The sequence below is a fragment of the Zosterops lateralis genome (assembly GCF_965231275.1).
Source record: "Zosterops lateralis genome assembly, chromosome: 3".
Taxonomy (NCBI): domain Eukaryota; kingdom Metazoa; phylum Chordata; class Aves; order Passeriformes; family Zosteropidae; genus Zosterops; species Zosterops lateralis.
This window is the reverse complement of record NC_139764.1, coordinates 21,222,320-21,244,242: the sequence shown is the minus strand read 5'-3', so window position 1 is coordinate 21,244,242 and position 21,923 is coordinate 21,222,320. Positions and strand designations below refer to the sequence as shown.

Genomic DNA, 21,923 nt, shown 5'->3' with positions numbered 1-21,923 from the left:
CCAAGCAATTAATTCATGGCTATAGTTATTTTTTTTTCCTCTGTCTGCTTTTCCTGCTTACATGGCTTTTGCTACTGGCTGGAGTAATCCTCTCAAGGGTTGGGTAGGCCAGGAAAGTGTCACAGTTCAGTGGCGCTGTTATTTCCAATTCGTTTTCAGGTTAGACCTCTGGAGAGACTGTCTGGCATTTTCATCCTCTTGCAACACTAACAGCCTCAGCCAAGGACATTTCCTGGAGATAAATGACTGGCTGGAATTAACAGTATCAGCTCCTCCCTGTTGGTCATTAGTCCCAGGAAATGCCCCGGTGCTTTGATTTCCCATGGCTCCAATTGATGTTCAGCATAGCTGTGAAAACATAAACCCATATAACTCAATGGAAAGAACTGGAAAAATTCCAGGCAAAAGTCCTTCCAGGGAGATATTCCCTGTAGGTTTAGCGACAGCCACCTTGGCTGCAATGACAGCAAAGCCTCCTCCTTCTTGTCTCCTGTTGGGAATTCCTAGCAACATACTGGACCAACCCCCAGTTTAGAATCCAGCTGGATGAAGCAGATGATGACCATGCAGGGAGCTCAAATGAGCCGTGCTGTACGATTCTGGTGGGCTTGATGCAGAAGAACCGCAGGAGGCAGAAGAGGATGGGAGAAGGTCTGCTTAGCATTGGTTATTCACTCTATCAGGTAAAGTTTGTTCCTGATTTTAAAGACTTTATTCCTTGTCCTGTTAAGCTGGAAAAAATTAGCAGCGTGCTACATCTTGGCATTCAGCCCTGCACTTCAATAAGATCTAGATTTTGCAAAATGATTCAATTACTTCTCTCATTTCTTCCTGACCCCCATAATACGGGAAGACTCAGAGAAATTGAGGCTCAGTTTTTTTCCACTTCAACAGGATGGCAGTGTAAATTATTGAGCCAGTAATTTAGTAACATTCTCATTGAGAATCTTCTTTTACAAAATCTGAATGGGGGCAGGCTTGGGGTGCCTGGCAATTCCAGATAAGTGTTTCTGATTACAGCCTATCATTAGTCCTCAGTAGTCACTTTCTTTTTTGTTATTATTTGTCCATTTGTCCAAAGTATTTCAAACTTTTTTTGATCAATTGTCTGCCATATGCTACTGTTCTGGTTCAGTAAATCTGGGGGTTTGTTTTCCCTGGTTATCCCGGTATTGCTAAAAATATAATGAAAGGAAAAAACCTAGAGTGTAACCTCTAATATCTGTGGTGTGAGGGGAGAGAAGTAAATGTATAAATTTCCAACCAGTATAATAATTTCCAATATCATATGCAACGAAAAGCAATTAAATGTTGTGTAGACTCCACTGGATGAAGATCATTAGCCAGCCCAGGTGGAGCAGATGGCAATGGCTGACTTTTGCTAATAGATCTTGTGTGGGATGGCTTGAAATTATGGGAGGTTTTCCCTAGTGCCCAAGTGCCTGCATGCACACATGGCTCTCACTGAGCACATTTCAGAGCTGCCTTCTCTGTGGTACCAGGCACCCTCACCTATCAGCATCTCAAATTTGTGCATTGCTGATGTCTGTCTACTCCCCTCACTGGGCACAACACTGGAGAACTTTTTGTACTTTACATCTATTCCATCCCATCTGAGTCCTCTGCAGCCTTACCCACTGTAGGGTAGACTTGGTGACTCTTAAGTCACTTAAGTGACTTTTAAGATGCTAATTTTTTGGAAAACCCTGGCTATTAAGTCATGTCAGGTAGGCACCCAGCTATGATCCCAGCTCCCTGGATCACACACCGTAGTGGATTTACTTCATGGCAGCTGATGCTGCAGCTGGGGAGCTCCAGCTGGGACTGCAGAAGTGATGACCTAAAGCAGATCTCTCTGCAGGAGAAGGTGAAAAGGTGTGTGTTCAAGTCTGTCTAGCTGCCCTGCAGAGCTTTTGTAAGTCATGTAGCTGCCTGCTGACAACAACTGTGTGTCCATCACCCAGATCCTGCCCTTTCAGAGTGCTGGGTATAGGCAACACCACCTGAGGTCTCAGGGGGCTACTCAGGCTCCAGAAATGTTGTGTGGGTGATGTTTTTAAAAAAAGTCTTTTGGGACTTGGGAAGACACTCTCTTTGGCTCCCATGGGAACTCATGCTCTCAAGGCAACTCATTGCTTTTGAAAAATTTGCCTTATATTTGGAGGTACAAGTTAACATAGCAATTCAGTTAATTTAGGAAGGGCCAAATATTGAAACTTGCTACTTGTTATAGTTGCCTTACAATAATGTCATCATCCCCATGTCACAGCTAGTGACAGTAGCTTTATATTTTCAGAATATTCAGAAGCAGTAGAGTAGTGGAGTTTGGGTCTGCTGTAATAAACTCTCTGGTTTTGGATAGCAAAATAGGACTAATTTCTTGACTTTCCTGACTGAGCATTTAAGGACTTAAATGTTTCCAACCAACAGTACCATTCACAACACCACATCAGGGGAAAAGCAATTCAATATACTATAGATTTCTCTGGATGAATATTCAGTTTTTCCTTTGGAACAGCTCTAGGACAAGACAGAATTTCATGTGTATCTGACACTATTATATGTGATTGTAAATGATTTTTTTTTAAAGTATCTGAAGGAGGCTTTATCTGATTTTTTTTTTCCCTCCTGGCAGGTGCAGGTAGATAGCAGCATTTTAACATTGTCTCTTTCCCTTCCTTCCAGATTCCTCAGGAGGTATGTAGTCTCTGCTGAAGTTCCAGCCTCCACATGGGCAACTCCTCTTGCACTGGGGAATTTAGCTGCCACGAATACCCTTCCTTACTAATGCTATTTCTTCTGGAGAGCTTTGACCTTGAATCACGGGACCAATACCTCAAGTTCTGAATAATCATTTTCAAGGGACTGGGGCACAAGGATTTATTACAGATGTCTGACTCCCAGTCTTGATCTCGTTTATACTTGTTGAAATTTGGCTTCCAGGAAGTTTGTACAACCGAGGTCAGAATTTGTCTGTTTAGTTCAGGTGAAGGCAGAACAGCATCTCTGGACTCTCAGACTGAGAAAATCTAGCTAATATTGTTTAGAAGAAATGCCAAGCTCTGTGAATCTGTTCCTTATACAGTTCTGACCTGGGGCTCCTGGTAATGAACAAGCCCTGCTCAACCTTCCCTAATCCCCCCAGATGTCAATACTGAGGCAAAGAGACTTTGCATTGCTGGAAAAAGAGACCCCAGGGGTGTCTGGCAGTAGGAATAGCCTATACTCATTACTGAGGTCCAGCAGCCTGTACTGCCAATTTTTCCTTGGCTTTTCAGCCCTTTTCCTCTCTCAGTAAGTGAATGTGTGGCCATGTAGCAATTAACTGTGTTCTTTTAGCAGCCTTGCAAATGCAAGTGGAAAATGAACTTTATATATTGGAGAAGATATGGATCTGTCTTTTTAACCTTTGCAGTCCCACTTAACTTAATATTGAGCGAGAGGAAAGGATGGGGCTGTTGAAAAAATACCAAATTCAATCTTATCTCAGAACAAAAGAGGGAAAGTCCACATATTTTTCTACAGTTCACAACAGAAAACCTGAATGATTATACAATGTTTGGTAAGAATTTTGTGTGCTCTGGTCTTAGACAGAAAGAAACCTTATCCCTAAATGATGCTTCCCATCCTGCATCAGCCACACAGCATTTTTGTGTGTCACTGAATCATACTTTTTGAAACACATCTCTGTGGAGCAAAAGTCATGAATAGGAGTTTTATAGCAGGGATGTGGTTCTTACACTAGTGTTCCTTCTTATGCCAGTGTTTTGTTTTATGAACTGTGCAATGTTTCACTTCCTAAAGAATATATTGGTATTAAGGAAAATTTAAGTACTGTTTTCTACAAAATCCAAATGAATATCTTTAGTATTACTAATAGAAGTTGGGTAAATAACTTAATGTGGCCCCAAAAGTCTCACCCTTGTGATTACTGCTTTGTTCTCTTTGCTATTCTTTTCTGTCTATTTAAAGAAATCAGAGACTACAATTCCTGTGCAATTAGGATATTTTTTTCCATACCATAGAAAATATTCTGAAAATTAAATTTGTCCACAAGCTCCCTATGAAAGCAAAAAGAAAAAAATGCTCAATGCATGGAAAATTTAGTGTAGTAATTTGATCAGATATGAACACACATTATGATACTTTTATTTATTTTATGGTACCAAGTGTAGAAAGGCATGTGAAAAGATAATCTTTATGGAGGAAGATTCTTGCCCCTTCTAATCATCTGCCTGTTTCCCATGACAGAACCCTGGTGGTTTTCTTTTGTGCCATCCCTCACGGATTTATTATCTTACACAAAGAAAAGCTTGAGACGGCTTTGAAGCTCTGAAATTGAAATCGGGTGGCTGTCTTACCAGGGAACTGCCAAAGGGTTTTTAACAGAAAACACATTCTCCACAGCTGGAAAGCAGCACAGATGTGCAGGCAGGCCGTGCCTTCTTTGCAAGGCACCAGCCAGCAGCTCGGACCGACCCCTACGTGAACCTGCGCGAGGTCTCCAGCCGCATGACGCTGCCCCGGGGACAGTACCTCATCGTGCCCTCCACCTTCGAGCCCTACAAGAATGGGGAGTTCTGCCTGAGAGTTTTTGCTGAGAAACAGGCTAAATCACAGTGAGTACCTTCCCTGAAACCCCTTGCTTCTGCTGGGGAGGCATGCAAAGGAGAAGGTCATGTATTGCACCCAAACCCTGGGCTTGATCTTTTGTCTTAGCCATCAAAATAGGCCCATTTCCACAACCCATCTTTTCCACAGTCTACCATAGTGACCACAAACCCATGGCAGAGGGTTCTTCATAATCATCATCTTCACATGGCTCTTTAGACGTGTCCACTTAGCCCTCAGATGGGAATAAGATCCCTCAGCTCTGTGAAGGAGAAATTTCCACAGGATTTGAGACTATGATGATGATGTGATGGTTTTTAATAGGATCGTATCAATAGCATCCATTGGATGAAAAAGCAGGGCTCTGGATGGAAGACAAGAACATCAAGGCTGCACTTCCCATGGGAAATATCTCCAAAGAGTTGGGGCAGGCAGAGGTGGGATGCGGAGCACGGGAAGCTTGAGGTCTTGTTCTGTTCATTTATTAACACCTTATGGTTAAAAGCTTTTTTTTAAAGACTTTAAAGTAGACTCATAATTTCTGGTTGTTTCATTTTTTCTCTTTTTTTCCTTAGGATGATGGGTGATGAGGTGTCTGCAAAACCATATGAGGTTAGACGACCTACCAGGGCATAATTTTCCTTCATAATGTGGAAGTAAAACAGGGGCAAGGTTTTTATTTCTTACTTGAGCTGGGGTTACAGAATGCTTTTGTGCTCAGAAGAAATATTTTTGGCTCATGGGGATTTTTTACATATATCCATGTCTTAGTTTTACATTCAATTTTATGTACCTGGGCCATGTGGCACAGAAACTTCATCCTTGTAGACTGAGCTGGAACACTTTCAATTGTCCTTACCTCCAGCATGGGTAGGAAAAGGTGGAGGGGGCACATTTCCATAGAAACAAGTAGTCTTCCTGAAGGCTGGGAGAAGCTCCAAAAGGCTTCCAAGGAGCTGCTGGATTGCTCTGGCCAAGTGCATCCACATTTCCACTATTTTCTAAAACTATCCTGGTAACAGAAGAAAACTTTCTCATCAGCCTTAGGAAATATTTGCTTTCAAACTAAGCCAGCCTCTGGCTGGTCGTGACTCTGGTAGTGCCTCTGTTTTGCCATTACTCCAGAGCATGTGCTCATTTTCTCCTGCTGTAAATAAACCCGTGTCCAGCATCTTTACAATATCCACAGCTCAGTTTCTAGAACCATCTAGTTAACCACTCTCTTGGCCATCCCTTTCCTCCAGCCTCATGTCGATAACAAAGATATAGATGATGAGTTCAAGACTCTATTCCAAAAGCTCTCTGGAGAGGTAAGTGGATTAAAGTGAACAAAAAAGACCAAGACCTCTCTGCTACGATTATACAAATATTTGACTTGCCAATTCCTTTTGCTGTCTGTTCAAAAACCCAAGTATTTCTCCCCTTTTATTAACTCACAGCTTCAGTTCAGTTTATTTTACAATAGAGAAGATTTTCTACATTGTTCCTCTTATTGGTGCAAAATGTGATTTTTTTTCCCCTTGATAATGCAAGGCAGGGAATAACTTTGAAAATAGGGGCGATAGGAGTGAGGACTGTGAAAATATTATCCCAGGGTGAAATAAATTACCTGTGGAGTTATCGTATAATTCTGACAATTGCTTGGCTGGCCAATTCCTTCCTTTTTGTTTAGCCCCAGGAATTGGAAAACTGTTGGCTGAGCTTTTTCTCTACTTAATGTATTTGAAAAACAGTATCTACAAAGCCCCACTGTGTTAGCCTGTGGCTGTCATGTCAGTTTTCCTCTTAATGAACTGGTGGCCACTGCTACTGGAGAGGGAAAACATCTTTTTAGGAAGACCTTTCTGAGTTTTGAGAGGGCAATTTTAGACTTGTTTGGTTGTAGTTTCCACAAGCCCTGAAATTCTCAAATGTTTTCCTGAACCTTTTTATTCAGTCAAATCTTTTAAAAAGTTGCCATTTAATTGGTCATGTCACTGTAGCACCTAACAAACAACTTATTTCCTGGTTGAATGTCTAGGAAATATGATTGAAGATCTTCGCCCTCTGATATCTGAGGGTAAATGTAAAGGCTTAGAAAAAAAATTAAGGGTTTACATGCCTTAGATTTGGAAAAAATAGAGTCTCTGGATGTCTGATAGCAAATCAGTAGAGCTTGTTTCAAACAATTTTTGTGTTAACACCTCCAGTATGTTTTGTTTTCTGTCCAGGACTGTGAAGTGACTGCAACTGAACTTCAAAGGATCCTAAACCGGGTTTTGGCAAAGAGTAAGTGACATTATGTACTTCCCTTTGGATGGAGCTGTGAATGGGGTCTGTGCTAACAAAACCCAGCTCTGTCAGCTAGGGGTGATGAAAAACTGAGTTTGTGTCTAGTCCCAGCTGAATTTCTCCTGGCTTGTTGAACCTCTAAATATGGGGTGGGGTGGAAATGCTGCAGGCTGCTTCCCTTCCAAACACTGCCAGCAGATGTTCTGCAGAGGCACAACATTCCCTGTACTTTTTTGGGGAGACCACCATGGGCAGTGTTATTATGTTCCTGCATGACCTCTGTGGACAGATAGAGGCTTATCACCACCAAAACCAATAACATCCCTCTCACTGTGGGGAAAAAAAAAAAAAAAAAAAAGCCCTATTAATCAGCTGAAAGGGCATAGTGGAAGAAATGGCAAAGCATTTACTTTGCTACCAAGATTTTAAGGTGGTTGATATCTCTAGCACTGTCTGCAGAAAAATATTTGTCTTAAACTGTTTCTGACTTGGACTCTTATATTTCCTTTTTGTACAGGAAAGGATGTGAAAAGTGATGGATTCAACATTAACACTTGCAGGGAGATGATCAGCCTTTTAGATGTATCCTTTGAATGTAATTTCATCACCTTTAAAGTTTCTGGATCACTTTTGCAAAACTTCCTGACAAGCTGGGCTAAGTTTACACTTCAGTTGTCCAGGCACATGGCTGGGAGCAAAAAATTCAGCCAAGCATCTCTATCAGCTCATGGTGGCAGAAACCTGAACCATTTAATCATCAGCTGCTTCTCTCACTGCATCTCTCATTGCTTTAACTTTTTCCTAAATATAGTGGGGAGAAGAAGTGCCTGGCTGCACCTGTGCAGTTCCAGGTGCATACACAGCATGCTTGGCAGGATGCAGGTTTTGAGCACATCCTCAGCTGCTGTCTCTGAGTCAGGTCCTGCTTACAGAGCCCTGAGCTCACAGCAGCAGGGACAGGCTCCCAGCGAGAAGGCTGCAAGTACAGGCAGTGCCTACCTCCCTTCTGCATAACTGGGAGGACAGTTGGGAGATTACAAGGTTTGAGTAGCCAAGGGAAAAAGAGAGGTCAACACCTCTGCCCAGTGCTCCTTTGCACTAGGAGGGTGAAGAGCCATGCTGCCAAGATCTCGCTGGTGTTGGTGTCATGGCATGGCCATATTGAGGCCAGCAGGGATTCACTGGATCTTGTGGATAACTGGCTGTTAGGAGAAGTGGTGCCATTGCCCTACACTCCACAGGCTCCCAAGCCTAATGGGGTAACTGAGTAAGTACAATGTCAGGGTGTCCAAATCCCTTTTTCAGCATAATTTTCCACTGGAAGGGTTGTTCAAGGCCCTGAAGGACATGGGAGAAGACTCTGTAGACTGCTACTGACTCTCTTCACTTGCAGCTCCTGGCTCTGGTTTCTGACAATTGTCTGCTGCAAGGCCAGGCCCCTTTCCCCCTAACCACTGTAATCTACTGTTAAGTGTACAAAATGTGAATGCTTTTAATCATGCTTATATATTTAGCAATCCCATATATCATTCCTTGAGAGTGAAGATAGCCTAGAAATTCTTGGCATGCCTTTAGCCAAGCAAATGTGGAGCTGTGGGCATGCCTGTGGGAGATGGAGATGCATTACAAATGAGAACTAAACTGGCATTAAGATGACACTGTGATGGGTGATTTTTTTTATCAGAACTGATTGCTCTCCAGTTTTGTTAAGGATAAAGGAATCCTGATTTCTGAACCATACCTTAACATGGCCCAGACCGATGGGACCGGCACCTTGGGGCTTGTAGAATTCAAGACACTTTGGATGAAGATTCAAAATTATTTGGTAACAACATTTCTGACTCTATCCCCTTCCCTCCCCTCTCAGGGCTGAAGTACAGATCCAGAACTGAGATAGAGATAAACCCTCACAGGCAGATATAATTGGAAGCCTTCCTTCTCAGGGCTCGAGTTTGTTTCAGGGCTCTGAAACACCTCTCACTCCACAGGGCACAAGCAAATCCTCTTTCACCTTGGCCCCATCATTCTCAATAATTTGCAATACCTTACAGAAAGATAGATTAACTCTCTTTGGTTATTGGCAAAGACAGCTCTCTCTGCTGCCTGCTCTATTAAAGCTCATGTGAACATATCTCGGCTGTTGCAATATGTTACATTGCTGGCTGAGCATAAGCAAACAGAAGAAACATATTTTTAGGACCTATAAAAAACTGCCTTTGTATTTCTGAAATCTTACAGAGCTGCTGAATTATTTTTCTGGTAGAGGACTTAATATCCCAAGAAGTTCACCCAGAATGAAGTGGTCTAAAGGAAGGTCACATTTGGACTTTCTTGGTGTGACCACCTCCCTTTCAGGCAAGCCTGCTGCCACCATACTTGATGTTTGTCACAGAGCATCTGCCCTGGGGTTCCATGAAGAAATGTTAGGTTCATGAAGGCCCAGCTCTGTCCTAAGGGTTGTCAGAAAAGCAAGCCCTGAGACCCAAATCCAGTATTAGCTGTAGGACTGGGTGGCTTCTAATTCTGGATAATAAACCTGCTGGCAGTAGGAGACATCTGTCATCTTGTCTGAAATATTAAAAAAGATGGTCTTGGTCTGTTGCAGTGTTTGCCAAATGATAGGACATTTTCCTCACTGGCCTGTCTGCCACCATGTAATGTGAAGGCAGGCAAGCTGCCAGCCCATGGGAACGTGTTTCCCACTCTGCCTGGCTTGCCACTAGCTGCTTGAAATATTTCCCTTGCTCATTAATGTTTCAGGGTAGGAGCTTGTAGTGGTACAAGTCCCTGTCCCAGCCCTCAGCGGGCACAACAGTGACAATGGGAACATGGCAGAGGTAGAAATTATTCTCCTGGCACTGATTAGCTACACGAGCAGGGAGCATGGCAGGGCATGGGCTGCATGGTGGGCCAGCAAACCAAGGTTAAAGCCTAGAGGAGCCTTCTGAGTAGTTCATTGTGGCTTGTAGCCCCTGATGAGACCTGTGTTACCACATCTGCATGGCTGCTGTGAGCCAGCTGTGCAAACCCAACCTGCCTCCTATGCCCACACCATGGCACTGCTACAGGGGCACGCACTCAAGGACCCTCTCTCATTCCCTCCTTCCCCTTTGGCACAGGCAATCTATAAGAAGGTGGACAGTGACTACTCTGGCACTATTGACTCCCATGAGATGCGGAATGCCCTCAGAGAGGCAGGTGAGTGTGCTGCTTGGGAACACCATGGGATCACCGAATATTGAGAGAACAGCAGAGCATTTTAATGGCTTTTCTTCTCTCCTGTCGTCTAGATCACAGTATTGCCAGTGACATTCTCCCTTCCTGACAGTGACACACTGCAATCCTTTTGCTGTTTCATACATCAAACCCCATCCTCTGTTCTGCATTATGAACCACTGGTACTTTTGTCCATGCTGTGACCATTGCTTATCCATCTGGTTATTGCTTGCTCTATTTTTAGCCTCATTATTTCCTAATCTGATAGTCTTCTTTCAGAGCTATGCCCAAACCCTCTTTTTCCTTCACTTCCTCCCACCACCTTTCTCTCCTCTAGAGAAGGTGCAAGCCTGATCAAGGCATGCCTCAACGATGTCCTCTGATGTGTTCACTGTTGGAGCAGAGCTTGCCAGCTAAGGGGCATCTAGAGGAGCACTGGTTTTTTTTTTTTGACTTTTCTTCTGCTCAGTGGATTTTATGTGAATGATCCAGAGACAGAAATAGCATGAATATGGGCCTGAATAGAGCCCAATGTGTTATGTGAGCAATTGGCTCTGCTGCAATCACTGCTATTCAGCTGCAGTGCCAAGACTCACTAATTAGGGGTTTATCTGGGGAACATAGGACTGGTTATACTGTGAAACAATGTGAAATATGCAGTCTGACAAAATGCTGTGGGAGAACTCTATGCCTTTCTTCACCCAGCACAATGGGCTTTGGAAAGGACCCACAGAGGTGGGTGTGGGAGTCTAACAGACCTTCTGGGAGGATAGTCCTGCCCTTCAACCCCACAGCTGCAGCACCACATGGATAAGTCACATCCAAGACAGCAACTTAACCCGCTGTGTCAGTGACTGCTGTGCTCTCCTGGCCCTCAGGTTTCAGGCTCAACGAGGAGGTGCAGCACAGCATCGTTGCCCGCTATGCCTGCAGCACCAAGCTGACCATTGACTTTGACGGCTTCGTGGCCTGCATGATCCGCCTGGAGACCCTCTTCAGTGAGTGCCTAGAGGCAGCTGCTGAAAGCTTTGGGGTTGCCTTAGGTGTTTGGTGTCTTTTAGCTGTGAATGTAGCAAATTGCATGGAAAGGTCAGGGTGCCAGCAAAATTGTGTTGGAGAAAGCAGCGGAGAAATAGCAAAAGCCTTTCTGTCTCAATGACCATGAGGAGCAAGGGACATGTTTCCATAACACACATTCTCTTGTGCTTTACAGTCATCAGCAACTTGTGGTCACTGCTCTGGCCCCCACATTGTCCCAGCTTTGACAAATGGGACCATTTATCACTTGCAGTCCTTACTCAGACCTGATTTACAGGTTTGTCCCCAGATCATGCCAGATGCCACCACGTCAGATTTTATAGTTGTCCTGCTGCCAACTCCCATTTTGCTGCTGTAGATCTATTCCACCCCATGAAGCAGCTTAGAAATTATTTGTAAGAAAGAAGAACAGCTGTAATATCATCTTACAGAACCAGTCTAAATTTCCAGTAGGTCATGGCAAAAAGCCAAACCTTTACATTTTGTCAGACAGTGATTCTCTACATGCCAAAGTCTGTGGTTTACATGCATTTCCCCGCCCCCCCCCCCCCCCAACTCTTCTAACATTTCAGAAGTGTTCCATCTCCTGGACAAAGACAAGAATGGAGTCATCCAGATCTCTCTGCCTGAGGTAAGGCTGGTCAGATTGGAACACCACCTGATCCAACTGCAGCAGCAGACCACACTAAAATACACTTACTTAATATCACTATTATAAGTCATTTGATTGCTATTATAAGAGAAACATGGTAGTGATTCAAAGGGCAAGTTTGTTTATATGAAAGTGTTCTTCAGCCCACAAGGCCTGTCTGAATTAGTGGAATGAACTTTTACTTTATACGAGCAAAAAAGTAAAGATGCCTTCAAAACTCCCAAGGCTGATGGAGAAGGTGCTTACACAGTGCATTTCACTATCTCTTTTTAGAGGGCAGTGGTCAATTCATTAGAAAACACACAGCAGGGAACTCTTCTTTTCTGGCAGAGAATGTACTGATCAACCTGCCAGAATTAGAAGAAACCTTTTAAGATGCCAGATCTTTTTTTTTCCCCTGCATTGTTTTTAATGCAAATTTTTCCTGTTGAAGCTGTTGTAAAAGCAATCAGCTTGAGCCTTCCCTTCGCAGAATACAAATATATCTCAGGAAACAGCTGGAAGGAGCCCCAAGAGGTCCATCCAATTAGTCCTCTCAGCTGAAGACTGGCTCGAGGGGAGGATGGCTAGGAAGCCCTGTGACCCTCAGTCACAGTTAGTTAAATCTAGCTGAAATTGTACATTGCATACTCCCACCCTAGAGTTTTCCAAGGTTGAAAGTTGAAGCTTTCTCCAGCTTGCCCTGTAGAGCTCATCTTCCTTTGGAAGAGGCCCCACTTGCAATGTTTGAGGCTGATCCTGGCAGAAGATTTCCCTGAAGTTCAAGAGCAGATGGATTCTACACATATAAAAGATTAAAATGCAACTCCAGCCTTTCCCAGCTTGTTCTCCCAGAGGCCTGGAAGAGTGCCCCAGTGGCATCCTGTAGACCTTCCTGATGCACTGACTTCTTGTTCTGTTTTTCCCTCAGTGGCTGTGCTGCACACTGATTTGAACCACGGTCAATCAATTCAGCAGAGACCTCTGAGGCTCTTCTGAGCATGAAACCACTTGTTTGGCATCTCCTTGTTGTGAAAAACAGAAAGAGAAACTTGTTTTTATTCCTGGCAAGTCACTTTAAGCCAATAAAAATTATCTACTGTCAGTTATAAAATAAATTTATTCTTAAACAAGGAAACAAACAAACAAACCCAGGACTGACCTCCTTTACTTTTCCTGCCCAAAGAGTATTGTTCTGTGCCCATGCTGAAATCTCATCAATTTTGACTTAGCACAGATGGACACAGGTGGCTGTGGTTTGACTTCTGACTGTGCAGAAAAGTTCAGCAGTGTTCAAAATCCTGGAAGGGATCTCCATTGCTGCAAAATCCAGCATATGTTTTGCTCCATGCTCAAGAGTGTGGGCAAAATTTATGTTGCTGCCCTGGCAACCTCCCTTTGCAGACAATTGTCTGCTTTGGCTATGCTAAGTGTCTGCAGAAGCTGGGGGTGAGGAGCTTGGAGGCAGATGCTGAGCTGCTGGGAGCACAGAGGATTTGGGCACAGACACAGCCCCAAGGATTAACTAGGAGTCAGGAAAATGTGATGGCACTCCTCCACAAGTCTCGGCTCAGTCCTCCAGGAGGAGGAGAGAGGATGGAAGGTCGGATGGAATATTCTGCAGTTATTTCAGCTGAGATCTTCTCCTGTGAATGCTTGTCCATATGCATGCCCAAAGATGGGATTTGGAGCTTTAATTTAATGAGTGACTGGATCTCAGAAGCTCATGAAGGCAAGAGACAAAAAATGCACATGTAGGGGTCTAGGAGCCTGAGAATGCAGGATATGTGCTAATGTGGATTGTGATTTAATGAATAAACTGAAGCTAGCTGGCTTCAATTGTCTTAAACTTTGCACTGGCTCACTGTGCTATGCTTTCCTAAGACCTTGCAAAACATTTGTCCTCTTAAAAAAACTCCTCTCTACATTAAATTTCATAGTATTCTAAAGAGTAATATCATAGCAATGCAGGCAAGATAATCCAGCACTCCGTATTAGCAATCAGAAAATACTTCTGGAACTTGCAGTAATGATCTGACAAGACCATGCATGTCCTGATCAGTCTGTGATCAAGTGACATGTCTGACACTTCTCTCCAGGAGCAGAAGCAGTGCAGGCTGACATCTGTGTCCTCAAGGCAGATGTGGGGCCAAGACTCTGTCCCCCTCTTTCTCTTCAGTGCTGTGTTTGAGAGAGGCCTTTCTCCACACCTGCTGGTTCCTAAGCTCTTTCTTTGAGCAGGAGTAAAGCTGTTGTGTGGTTCCTATCTCTGAACACAGAATGCCTTGTGAGTAAACCACACCTCACATCTCCCAGGATTTCTTCTTGCTGCTGGCCACAGCTGTCTGACTAAAAGGGATGCATGGCCTATGTCAGTGCATGACTCTGCCTTCCTAATTTATGTCCTCTACCAGTAAAAAAGAAACAAATATTTAGTTTAGGTTTCAGGATAAAAGCAGCTAGAGTAGGAACCACAGGCTTTCCCACACTGTCCCTCTACGCTTACCTCTGGCCATGGCCTGTGTACAGCTGTCATAGGTTGCCACCAGTGTCTCCTGGCAGATATTTGCCTGCTGACCAACAGCAGACATCTGTATACCTCCACTTGCCTGGAGGACAGAGCTACCTGGGGCAAGCTGAGTGCCCCCAAACCAGCAGAAAATTCTGGTGAATGCTCTGCCTGTTCAGTAGGATGAACGTGTCCTTCCCTGCCCTACATCTTGCATATGCAACACGTCTCCTTGCTAACCATGCAGCAGGGTGAGCTGGCTGCTTGCAGCTTCAAATTTGCTTTCTGCTCACATGTGCTATTCATGAGCTTGCTCCAATTATGGTCAGAGAGGCCTCTCTCCACAGGATTGGGAAAATTCAAACATATGCAGAAATCCATTGCATGCTCCCACTTCTTCTCCTCTTACAGCAAGCCTGATGCCCCCATCACAATAATTCTCACAGTTATCTCAATGGCTCTCACCCTCCTGTACAGGATGGGCAGAGTGCTGCACTCCATCTTCCTTTATCTTTGGAGAGCAGGCAGCTCCAGAGGAGCCACCTCTTCTTTCATTTGTTCTTTGAGAACAGCCCTTGGCTATCAGGTCTTAGAGAACAACTGCTCAAAAATAAGCCTTTTCATGGGATTGAATGTGCTTCTCCTTTTTACTTGACATGTCTGCAAAAGGATGATTAATGTCCACCTGATTTTCTTTCCCTATGCTGCAAGCTGGGCAAATGTCTGTGCTCATCAGTTCTCCCAGTTAGTCCTGATGGGGCTAAAATAGCTTTTGACTAAAATGTCTGCAGTAGCTCCTGTGGAAGCAGTGGGGCATGGTGAGCTGAGCCAAGGCTTGGGCATCTGGACTCTCTTCACTCTTACACTCTGCATGTTGGCTGTGCTTCATTTTTGGAGCTGTGAAGGGCTGCAGCTCTCCTTAGATTTGAGTAGCTCAGTCATGGGGAATTATAATGCAGGCAATTCACAAAGGTTCATGAATTTGTGATCATGTCACAATGAAAACTGTGCTGTGTGGCATTCTCAGCATTTTATAGATATGGCAGGGCTAAAGAGACTCGCACAGAAACTCTGCTACAACTCTTCAGATCTTTCCTTTCTCTCTCCACTTGCCCATAGAAATGTTTTCCTCTGCACTGCAGGCTGGTGAACTGGAAACTTGAACTCTGTACGTTGCTCTGGTAAAATGAGATTCACATTAGACCACATTCAGAGTTCCAAATGCCTTGTGCACTACTTGTTTTGTGGTTCCCTACAGAGGGACTTCCCGCGGGTATAAATCCTACTCCATCAGGATCTGACTCCAGCTTTGCACCAGAGTAAGTGTCTGCATTGTGGACAGCACAGGTAGCACAGGTATTTGAGATTCTGCCTATGAGCTAGGAGAATAAAAAGAATCAACCTCGTATGTGCAATTATCTGTCACCTGTTCATCCTCCCAGAAGGGGAGATTTATAGTGGAATCTCTTCATCAGAGCAGGCTAATGATCAGATCCATGGCTTATGAGTAAGCACAGAAGGAACAGTCCTTTACAAATTCCTTTTCAATCTTTGTTTCAGACAATCCTGCTGAACCTGACTCAATGGAATGTTTTCATTCTTCCTTTCCATACAGTTCAGACAACCAGGCAGGTCTGGAAGCACTGAGATACTGTAGGCACATTCTTTCTTTCCATGTTATTCAGGATGCATCCAGCATCCCAGCCTGCTATTGTTATCCCAGGCTAAGCTTATAGACCGGAGATTCAAATTCCATAAAAGCAGGTGAGATTCTGGGCGCGAAAGGAACCCAAATTCCAAAGCTTTTGAAGTTTCTCCACCACTAATGATGTCCCCAGTGATAGTTCATCTTAAAGTAGTGCCCTGCTCCTGCCTGACAAGCTTGTTGCCATGGTGTCTGTCTCTCTCTGTATAACTGGCACGTACAGCATAAAATCCCCTCTTTCTTTAATAGAGCAAATTACTTCACTTGTTACTCTTGGCCACTCATTAACTCCTTCCTCAGTCTTTGAATTCTTGGATGCAGCTCTCACCTGACTTGCACTGTGTGGGCAGGAGGTGCTTGGGGACAGTTGTGTGCAGAGATGAAGAGCAGGAAGCAGAAAAGAATCTGTAGGAATGTATCTGAGGGATGGACTCAAGAAGTACCTGGACAAACACTGTAATAACAACCAGGAAGAAGCTGAACGAAACAGCTTTTTGTCCATTCAAGAGCTGAACAATGTCAGGAACTGGAGAAAACGTGTTCTTCTGGGACCCTGCAAGTTTCAGGGAAGAAGACATGCACACTCCCTGCAAAATATACAGGGCTGACTTAAAAAAAGAATGCTCTTTTTCTATTTGGGAAACTCTGTAACAAACATTGGTAGTTTTGTCTATTCACTCACCTATAAACATATAAAAACTACATTGTCAGCCCAAGAAGTGATTAAGGTATTTCTTCTTACCACCTTTTATTCATTCAAAAAACCCCACAAGCCACCAAACTCAAAGTTATTTTCTTTAGGTTCAAACTAGCTGGTGTGCTCCTTGATGTGATCCCTCACCAAATTAGGTTTTCCTAGGCTAGTTTAAATGGTGTAGCTTGATTTCGCTCTTACAGAGGAGATAACAGTGAGGGCCTTCTTCCAATGTCTTAAAGCATTTCAGGCCTCTCTAAGTTCCCATATCCTTTTTGATAGTCTCTCTTTTATTCCCCTAAATGCACAGACTGTCACATTCTTATCTCTGCTGTATGCTTCTTTTCAGCTGATACAGTGAAATGTTTCAGTGTGCCTTTGTTATATGTAAGAAACCACTGAGGCTGGTTTTGAAGGGGAACTTTCATTATCGTTCCTCAGTTGTTCACTCCCTGCCAGTGAAGACACAAGCCATAGCCAGATAACAGGGTCTGTACTGTGCTCCAGACCTGCCACACCAGCACCAGAGGTGCAGCAGCAGGAATAGCTACAATCCCTGGCAAACATAACCCAGGTGCTCTGCTGAAGCCACTTCAAAACAGCTCACACAACCCAGGTACTTGGGGCACAGAGTCCCCAAGAAAAACTTTGAGTCTGTCCACGTAGAGAGCACCACAAATCTTCCCAAAGATGTGTCTTTGTTGTGTCATATATACATGGGTACAGCAACCACATTTCAATGTAAGTGGGTGTTTTCTCTCTGTCTTTACCCAGCCCTGTGGCTCCATGGGGACACCATTGAACTTCCCACCACAAACGTCACCGCCCTGGCAGTGCCATCACAGACTATGAGAAAATAAGCAATCAACCTCCTTGCCATTGAGAGCCTGTATTTAGACACAGAAACTGGTTTTACTAAGCCAGTAGCTCTCATTGCCTTTAACACCTCTGAAAGGACTTGGGCTTCTTGTTTTTCTGATGAAGCTTTCAAAGGAGAAGAATAGGCCAAGGCAGTGTGACATTGCTTTAATGGTAAAATCATCTGTGCTGTCTTTAGTAATGATGGGCATCCTTTTGCCACAGCTTAGCTACAGATAAGGATCTGATATTTCCACAGATTTCTCATTTCTCTGTCTTAGTTTCTCAACATACCTTTACTTGATTAGCCAGCACTCTTAGGCCAGTTCTTGGGCATAGGTCTCTGGATATCTGGACTTCAATGTTACCTGTCTTTAATGTCATCCATGTAGGCTCGATCAGGAAAGAAAATATTTTGTCTTATTTCAAGAGCTTTATTTGGTAATTGATACGAGTAAGATACCTGGCACAGTCACTAAGCCAGCCAGCTTAAAACTGTGTGTGTTTGTAAAACTGTGTGTTTTCCCAAGCTGTAATCACACTCTTAGAACCACTGTGCAAATTTACCCAGTACACACACCAGAGCAGGTATGATCTCTTGGGAGTTTAAAGGAGCTTTGTGACCAACACAGTTCACTTCAAATTGTGTTTTGCTACGTTTTAAAAGATCATCATGTTTGCTTATTAATTTGCATGGAGTGGGAGTTCAGGAAACACGATGCTTGTCAAATATGGGATTGGTGACTGGTGGTGATTGGTGTTGTGGCAGGCATCCCACAGGCTCCTTGTGCATTCCACAGGCTCTCTGTGTTGGGATGCAGTAGCATTCCCAAGGGATATTTCATTGTGCAGGTTGTGTTCATATGAAGGATTCTGCCTTGAGTGAAAGAATCTTTGCTGGGGAAGCCTTGCCCGGCAGATGGCAACTGTGAATACAGGAAACTAGGAAAATATTTTCACTTTCAGAAAGAATCACCACAGAATTAATTAAACAGGAAAAAAAGGAGATTAAAGGAAAAATGAGAAAATTATAAAGTACCTGCCTGACCTCTAATTTGTAAAGCACCTTTAGCCAGAACCCCCAGAGAAGGAGCTATCTGAAACAGCAGTAGTAAACTTAATAATAACCAAGTTGATTCCAGCAGAGAGTGCCGGCTTTCTACATGTTAATTTAATTTGAACTCATCTCAGTTTTGAGCTGGGATTTTTTTTGTATGTGTGTGCTTTTATACATGCTGATAATGTTTGAATTGCAGACATGCTGGTCTGGTGCATGAAAGCTTGAATGAGAAATTATCTAACCCAATTTTAGTGTCCAAGCTTACTAGAGTACAAACAATGAACAAGCTTTATGGAGAGAAAAAATACAATTAATTTCAGAGTTTACACCTATGGTGATACCAGTAAAGTGAGTAAGAAAAAAAAGATGTTTTTTAAAATTGTGTGGGTTGTTATTATAGGTTACCCTGTCACTTACAGATTTAATTTTGCCTGTCCTCATACAAATCCTTGAGCCACCTCTCTCCATAGGATGCAAATATTATTTTAGTTTAAAGGATATCTCCCCTCAGTACCTGATGTCCTATCACTATTCCGTGACATAAAGGAGCTGTGTAATAGAGTAGCCCTGCTGTTGCTAGGGATGTGCATCTCTTTTAACACAATGTACATTTTGTGAATAACATATACATGAGCATGTCTTGAATAATCTCAGTGTTTGTCAAACCATGCTATTTCTTCTCTGGATTCCTACACATACAACAGATGAAATTTCCTCAGATACCAGGAGAACGATTTTTTATTTCAACTTTCTTTTCCTCTGAATGAACTCTTCTGTTTTGGGATTCCTGGGAGAAAAAGGTAAGTAAAATACTGTTGGCCAGGTCTCATTCATTTAATTTAAAAGGAGCTGGTAACACAGTGATAGCTGGCTTGAGGATACTTGATGTTTCCATCCCTAAGTACAAGATCATTTCATGGAGGGATGGAGACAGCTAAATCAGAACTCAGCTGGAGGAGGAGTGATTCTGGCTAGACTAATGAGGTTCACTGCACTGAGCAGAAAGTGCTCAGCATATTTTGATATTGGTTCTGATAGGCTGAAGTTTTCTGCTGTTTGTAGTAAATTATGCTCCATGACATAGGAGTGGTCAGTAGAGAAATCTGGGAATTCAGCTCATTCAGAGACACTGTAAAACCAATTATACCACTGGCAGATCTCAAAAGAACCACACAGCTAGACAAGTCTGTGCTGCAATATGCCTTCAACCTGCACTCCCTACCTCTACATCTAATTAATTTTCTTAATTGCATAACAGTGCTCTTCCTAATTACACTGGGGAACCACTCTTGGTTCTTTATCTATTGCTCAAATTATTCTGGCTGTCGTTGTATCAGCAGAGTCCCCAGCCTAATTTTGTGCTAGCCCGCACAGACTGCTTGGGGAATGCTTGGCAGAGCCCTCAGCTGCTGCAGCCACATCTCCCAGGCCCACATGGATACCCTTATTCACAGGGAGTTCCTGACTGAGTAGGGCCACTGAAGCCATGGGACTATTGTGGAGACACTGTCTGATAGAAGGGAGTTGTTAAGATCTCCTGAGAACAAGAGCCAGAGGAAGCCATTGGCAGTGCACATTGAGTTTCCTTTGTCCTACAATACCCAGGAGCTATGCTATGTGTTCTTCAGTACCATCTAATTTGGGGAACAGCTAGGTCTTTATCAGTAGATGGCATGCTCCTGAAACAAAGAGCACGATCACCCCCAAATGACCTAATAGACAGAAGGAACCTCTACCTCCAGACGTATCCATTTATCCCACCATTGTAACTGGAATACACAGGGGTATAGGCTGGCACACAATAAAACTATACAAGAATAATTACAACCAGCAGCAAAAAGCCAACACATCCCAGAGCTGCCAAACACATCTTCCAGGTAGTGATGCACTTTCCCTTTCACTCATACTGAAGTTAAATACCTGAAGTGTATTTAAGTGTATTCCACATCTTTCAGTGGCACCAGTGTGCTTTCACACAACATTGGGTTGTGTGGGTTTCCACAGTGGGTTTCCACCACTCCTGACAAGTAGCTGGAGTCTGGATCCTTTTGGCTCTATCCCCATATTTTGCTGAAACCAGCCAAAAAATTCATAGTAATGTTTGGTAGATTTTTTTATCTCTTCTCTTCTTTTGTTTTCAAATTTTGTAGAACCCAACTTCTTAGCCAATGGGTTTGCCAGGACCTCTCTCAAGAAAACATCTGCTGTACTCCAGGAGAAGAAAATGTTCAATGTAATATTGAAGTAACACACTTAGACCTGATCAAAGGAAATAGATTTTACAAATTCTAACTAAAATCCGAAACTTGCTGTAACTGGCTGTTGTTGGTCTACAGTATTCGCAAAGATGAAAAGGGCAATCAGTGGTTTTGTTTTAATCTTTATTGCTTAACCACCTTTTAAAAAAATATGAAACTTCATAATTTCAGGCATTGAGCTGACCACTAATATTAGAGATTGAGAGCAAACCTGCTGTGAAGTTTAAAATAACTCTCCATCTGTGTGGCTACTCTGAAACACTTAATCTTGGTTACTTCAAGTCAGGATGGTCCACTGGATTTACCAGAAATCCCTTCCAGGAGACCAGCGCTTGCTCCACGTTACCTCAAATAGACTTGTCCCCATCTGCTGTACAGGTACCACCAGCTCTTTGAATTTCACCCCTCTGGGTTGCCAGGAGCCTCCTGTCAGCTTCTGCTTTGCTGAGCAGAGAAGAGCTGACATGCCACAGAGCAGAAGGAACTTGTGCCCTCTCAGAAGGATTTCACATTTCCTCCTCTTCTTTCCTTTGCTGCTTTTACCGCATCCTAAATAATTGCTACAGCGTGATAAGTCATAGGTTTATTCTTTATTTATAGATTTATAAGGCAATGAAACTGTGAAAGGTATTTGCAAAGCCCTGTTCTGGCTAATTACTGAATTGGCTGAACTATTTTTGATTAGTAACAATTACTCCAAAGCAGAAGACAACTTAGAAAAGCATAATTGTTTTTTTCTTTAAAAATAACTATAATGTGTGGGCTTAGGGGCACTAAGCCATATATTAAAATTATTTAATATAATCCTGGTCTCTGTAAATTGAGAAAAACCTCCCTGGGCTTCTAGGGCTCCCTCAGGAAGCACAGCATGGGAACAACCCATGGCTCTGATTTTCAGATCTGATGATAACAGTGACTATAGACCCCAGATGACCTGAAAGCATCCCTTCCTAACTCCTGTTTTCTAACAGCTGTAGAAAATTACTTGTGAGATGGAATAAAAAACCACTAGAATTTAAAAGCTATCCTAACAGGGAACAGTCCCCACAGGAGAAGCATCTGGGTGCCCAAA

At 43.2% G+C, this 21,923-nt stretch overlaps 1 protein-coding gene across 3 annotated transcripts in view; it reads left to right on the top strand.

Moving 5' to 3' along the window:
• The window catches only part of CAPN8 (calpain 8), a 30,573-nt gene extending 16,992 nt beyond the window's left edge, over positions 1-13,581 (top strand). For 2 of the 3 annotated variants that reach the window (XM_083858623.1, XM_083858625.1), the window contains 12 exons: positions 508-683; positions 2,686-2,697; positions 4,408-4,619; positions 5,187-5,223; positions 5,856-5,921; positions 6,822-6,879; positions 7,400-7,464; positions 8,639-8,707; positions 10,002-10,080; positions 10,977-11,096; positions 11,709-11,767; positions 12,699-13,581. In XM_083858623.1, the coding sequence (XP_083714749.1) occupies positions 508-683; positions 2,686-2,697; positions 4,408-4,619; positions 5,187-5,223; positions 5,856-5,921; positions 6,822-6,879; positions 7,400-7,464; positions 8,639-8,707; positions 10,002-10,080; positions 10,977-11,096; positions 11,709-11,767; positions 12,699-12,722 (977 nt within the window). In that variant the 3' untranslated portion in view covers positions 12,723-13,581. Of the gene's footprint in view, positions 1-507; positions 684-2,685; positions 2,698-4,407; positions 4,620-5,186; positions 5,224-5,855; positions 5,922-6,821; positions 6,880-7,399; positions 7,465-8,638; positions 8,708-9,120; positions 9,236-10,001; positions 10,081-10,976; positions 11,097-11,708; positions 11,768-12,698 lie in introns of those variants that run through there. The other variant, XM_083858624.1, reaches the window with a different exon arrangement.
• Positions 13,582-21,923: the final 8,342 nt, after the last annotated feature.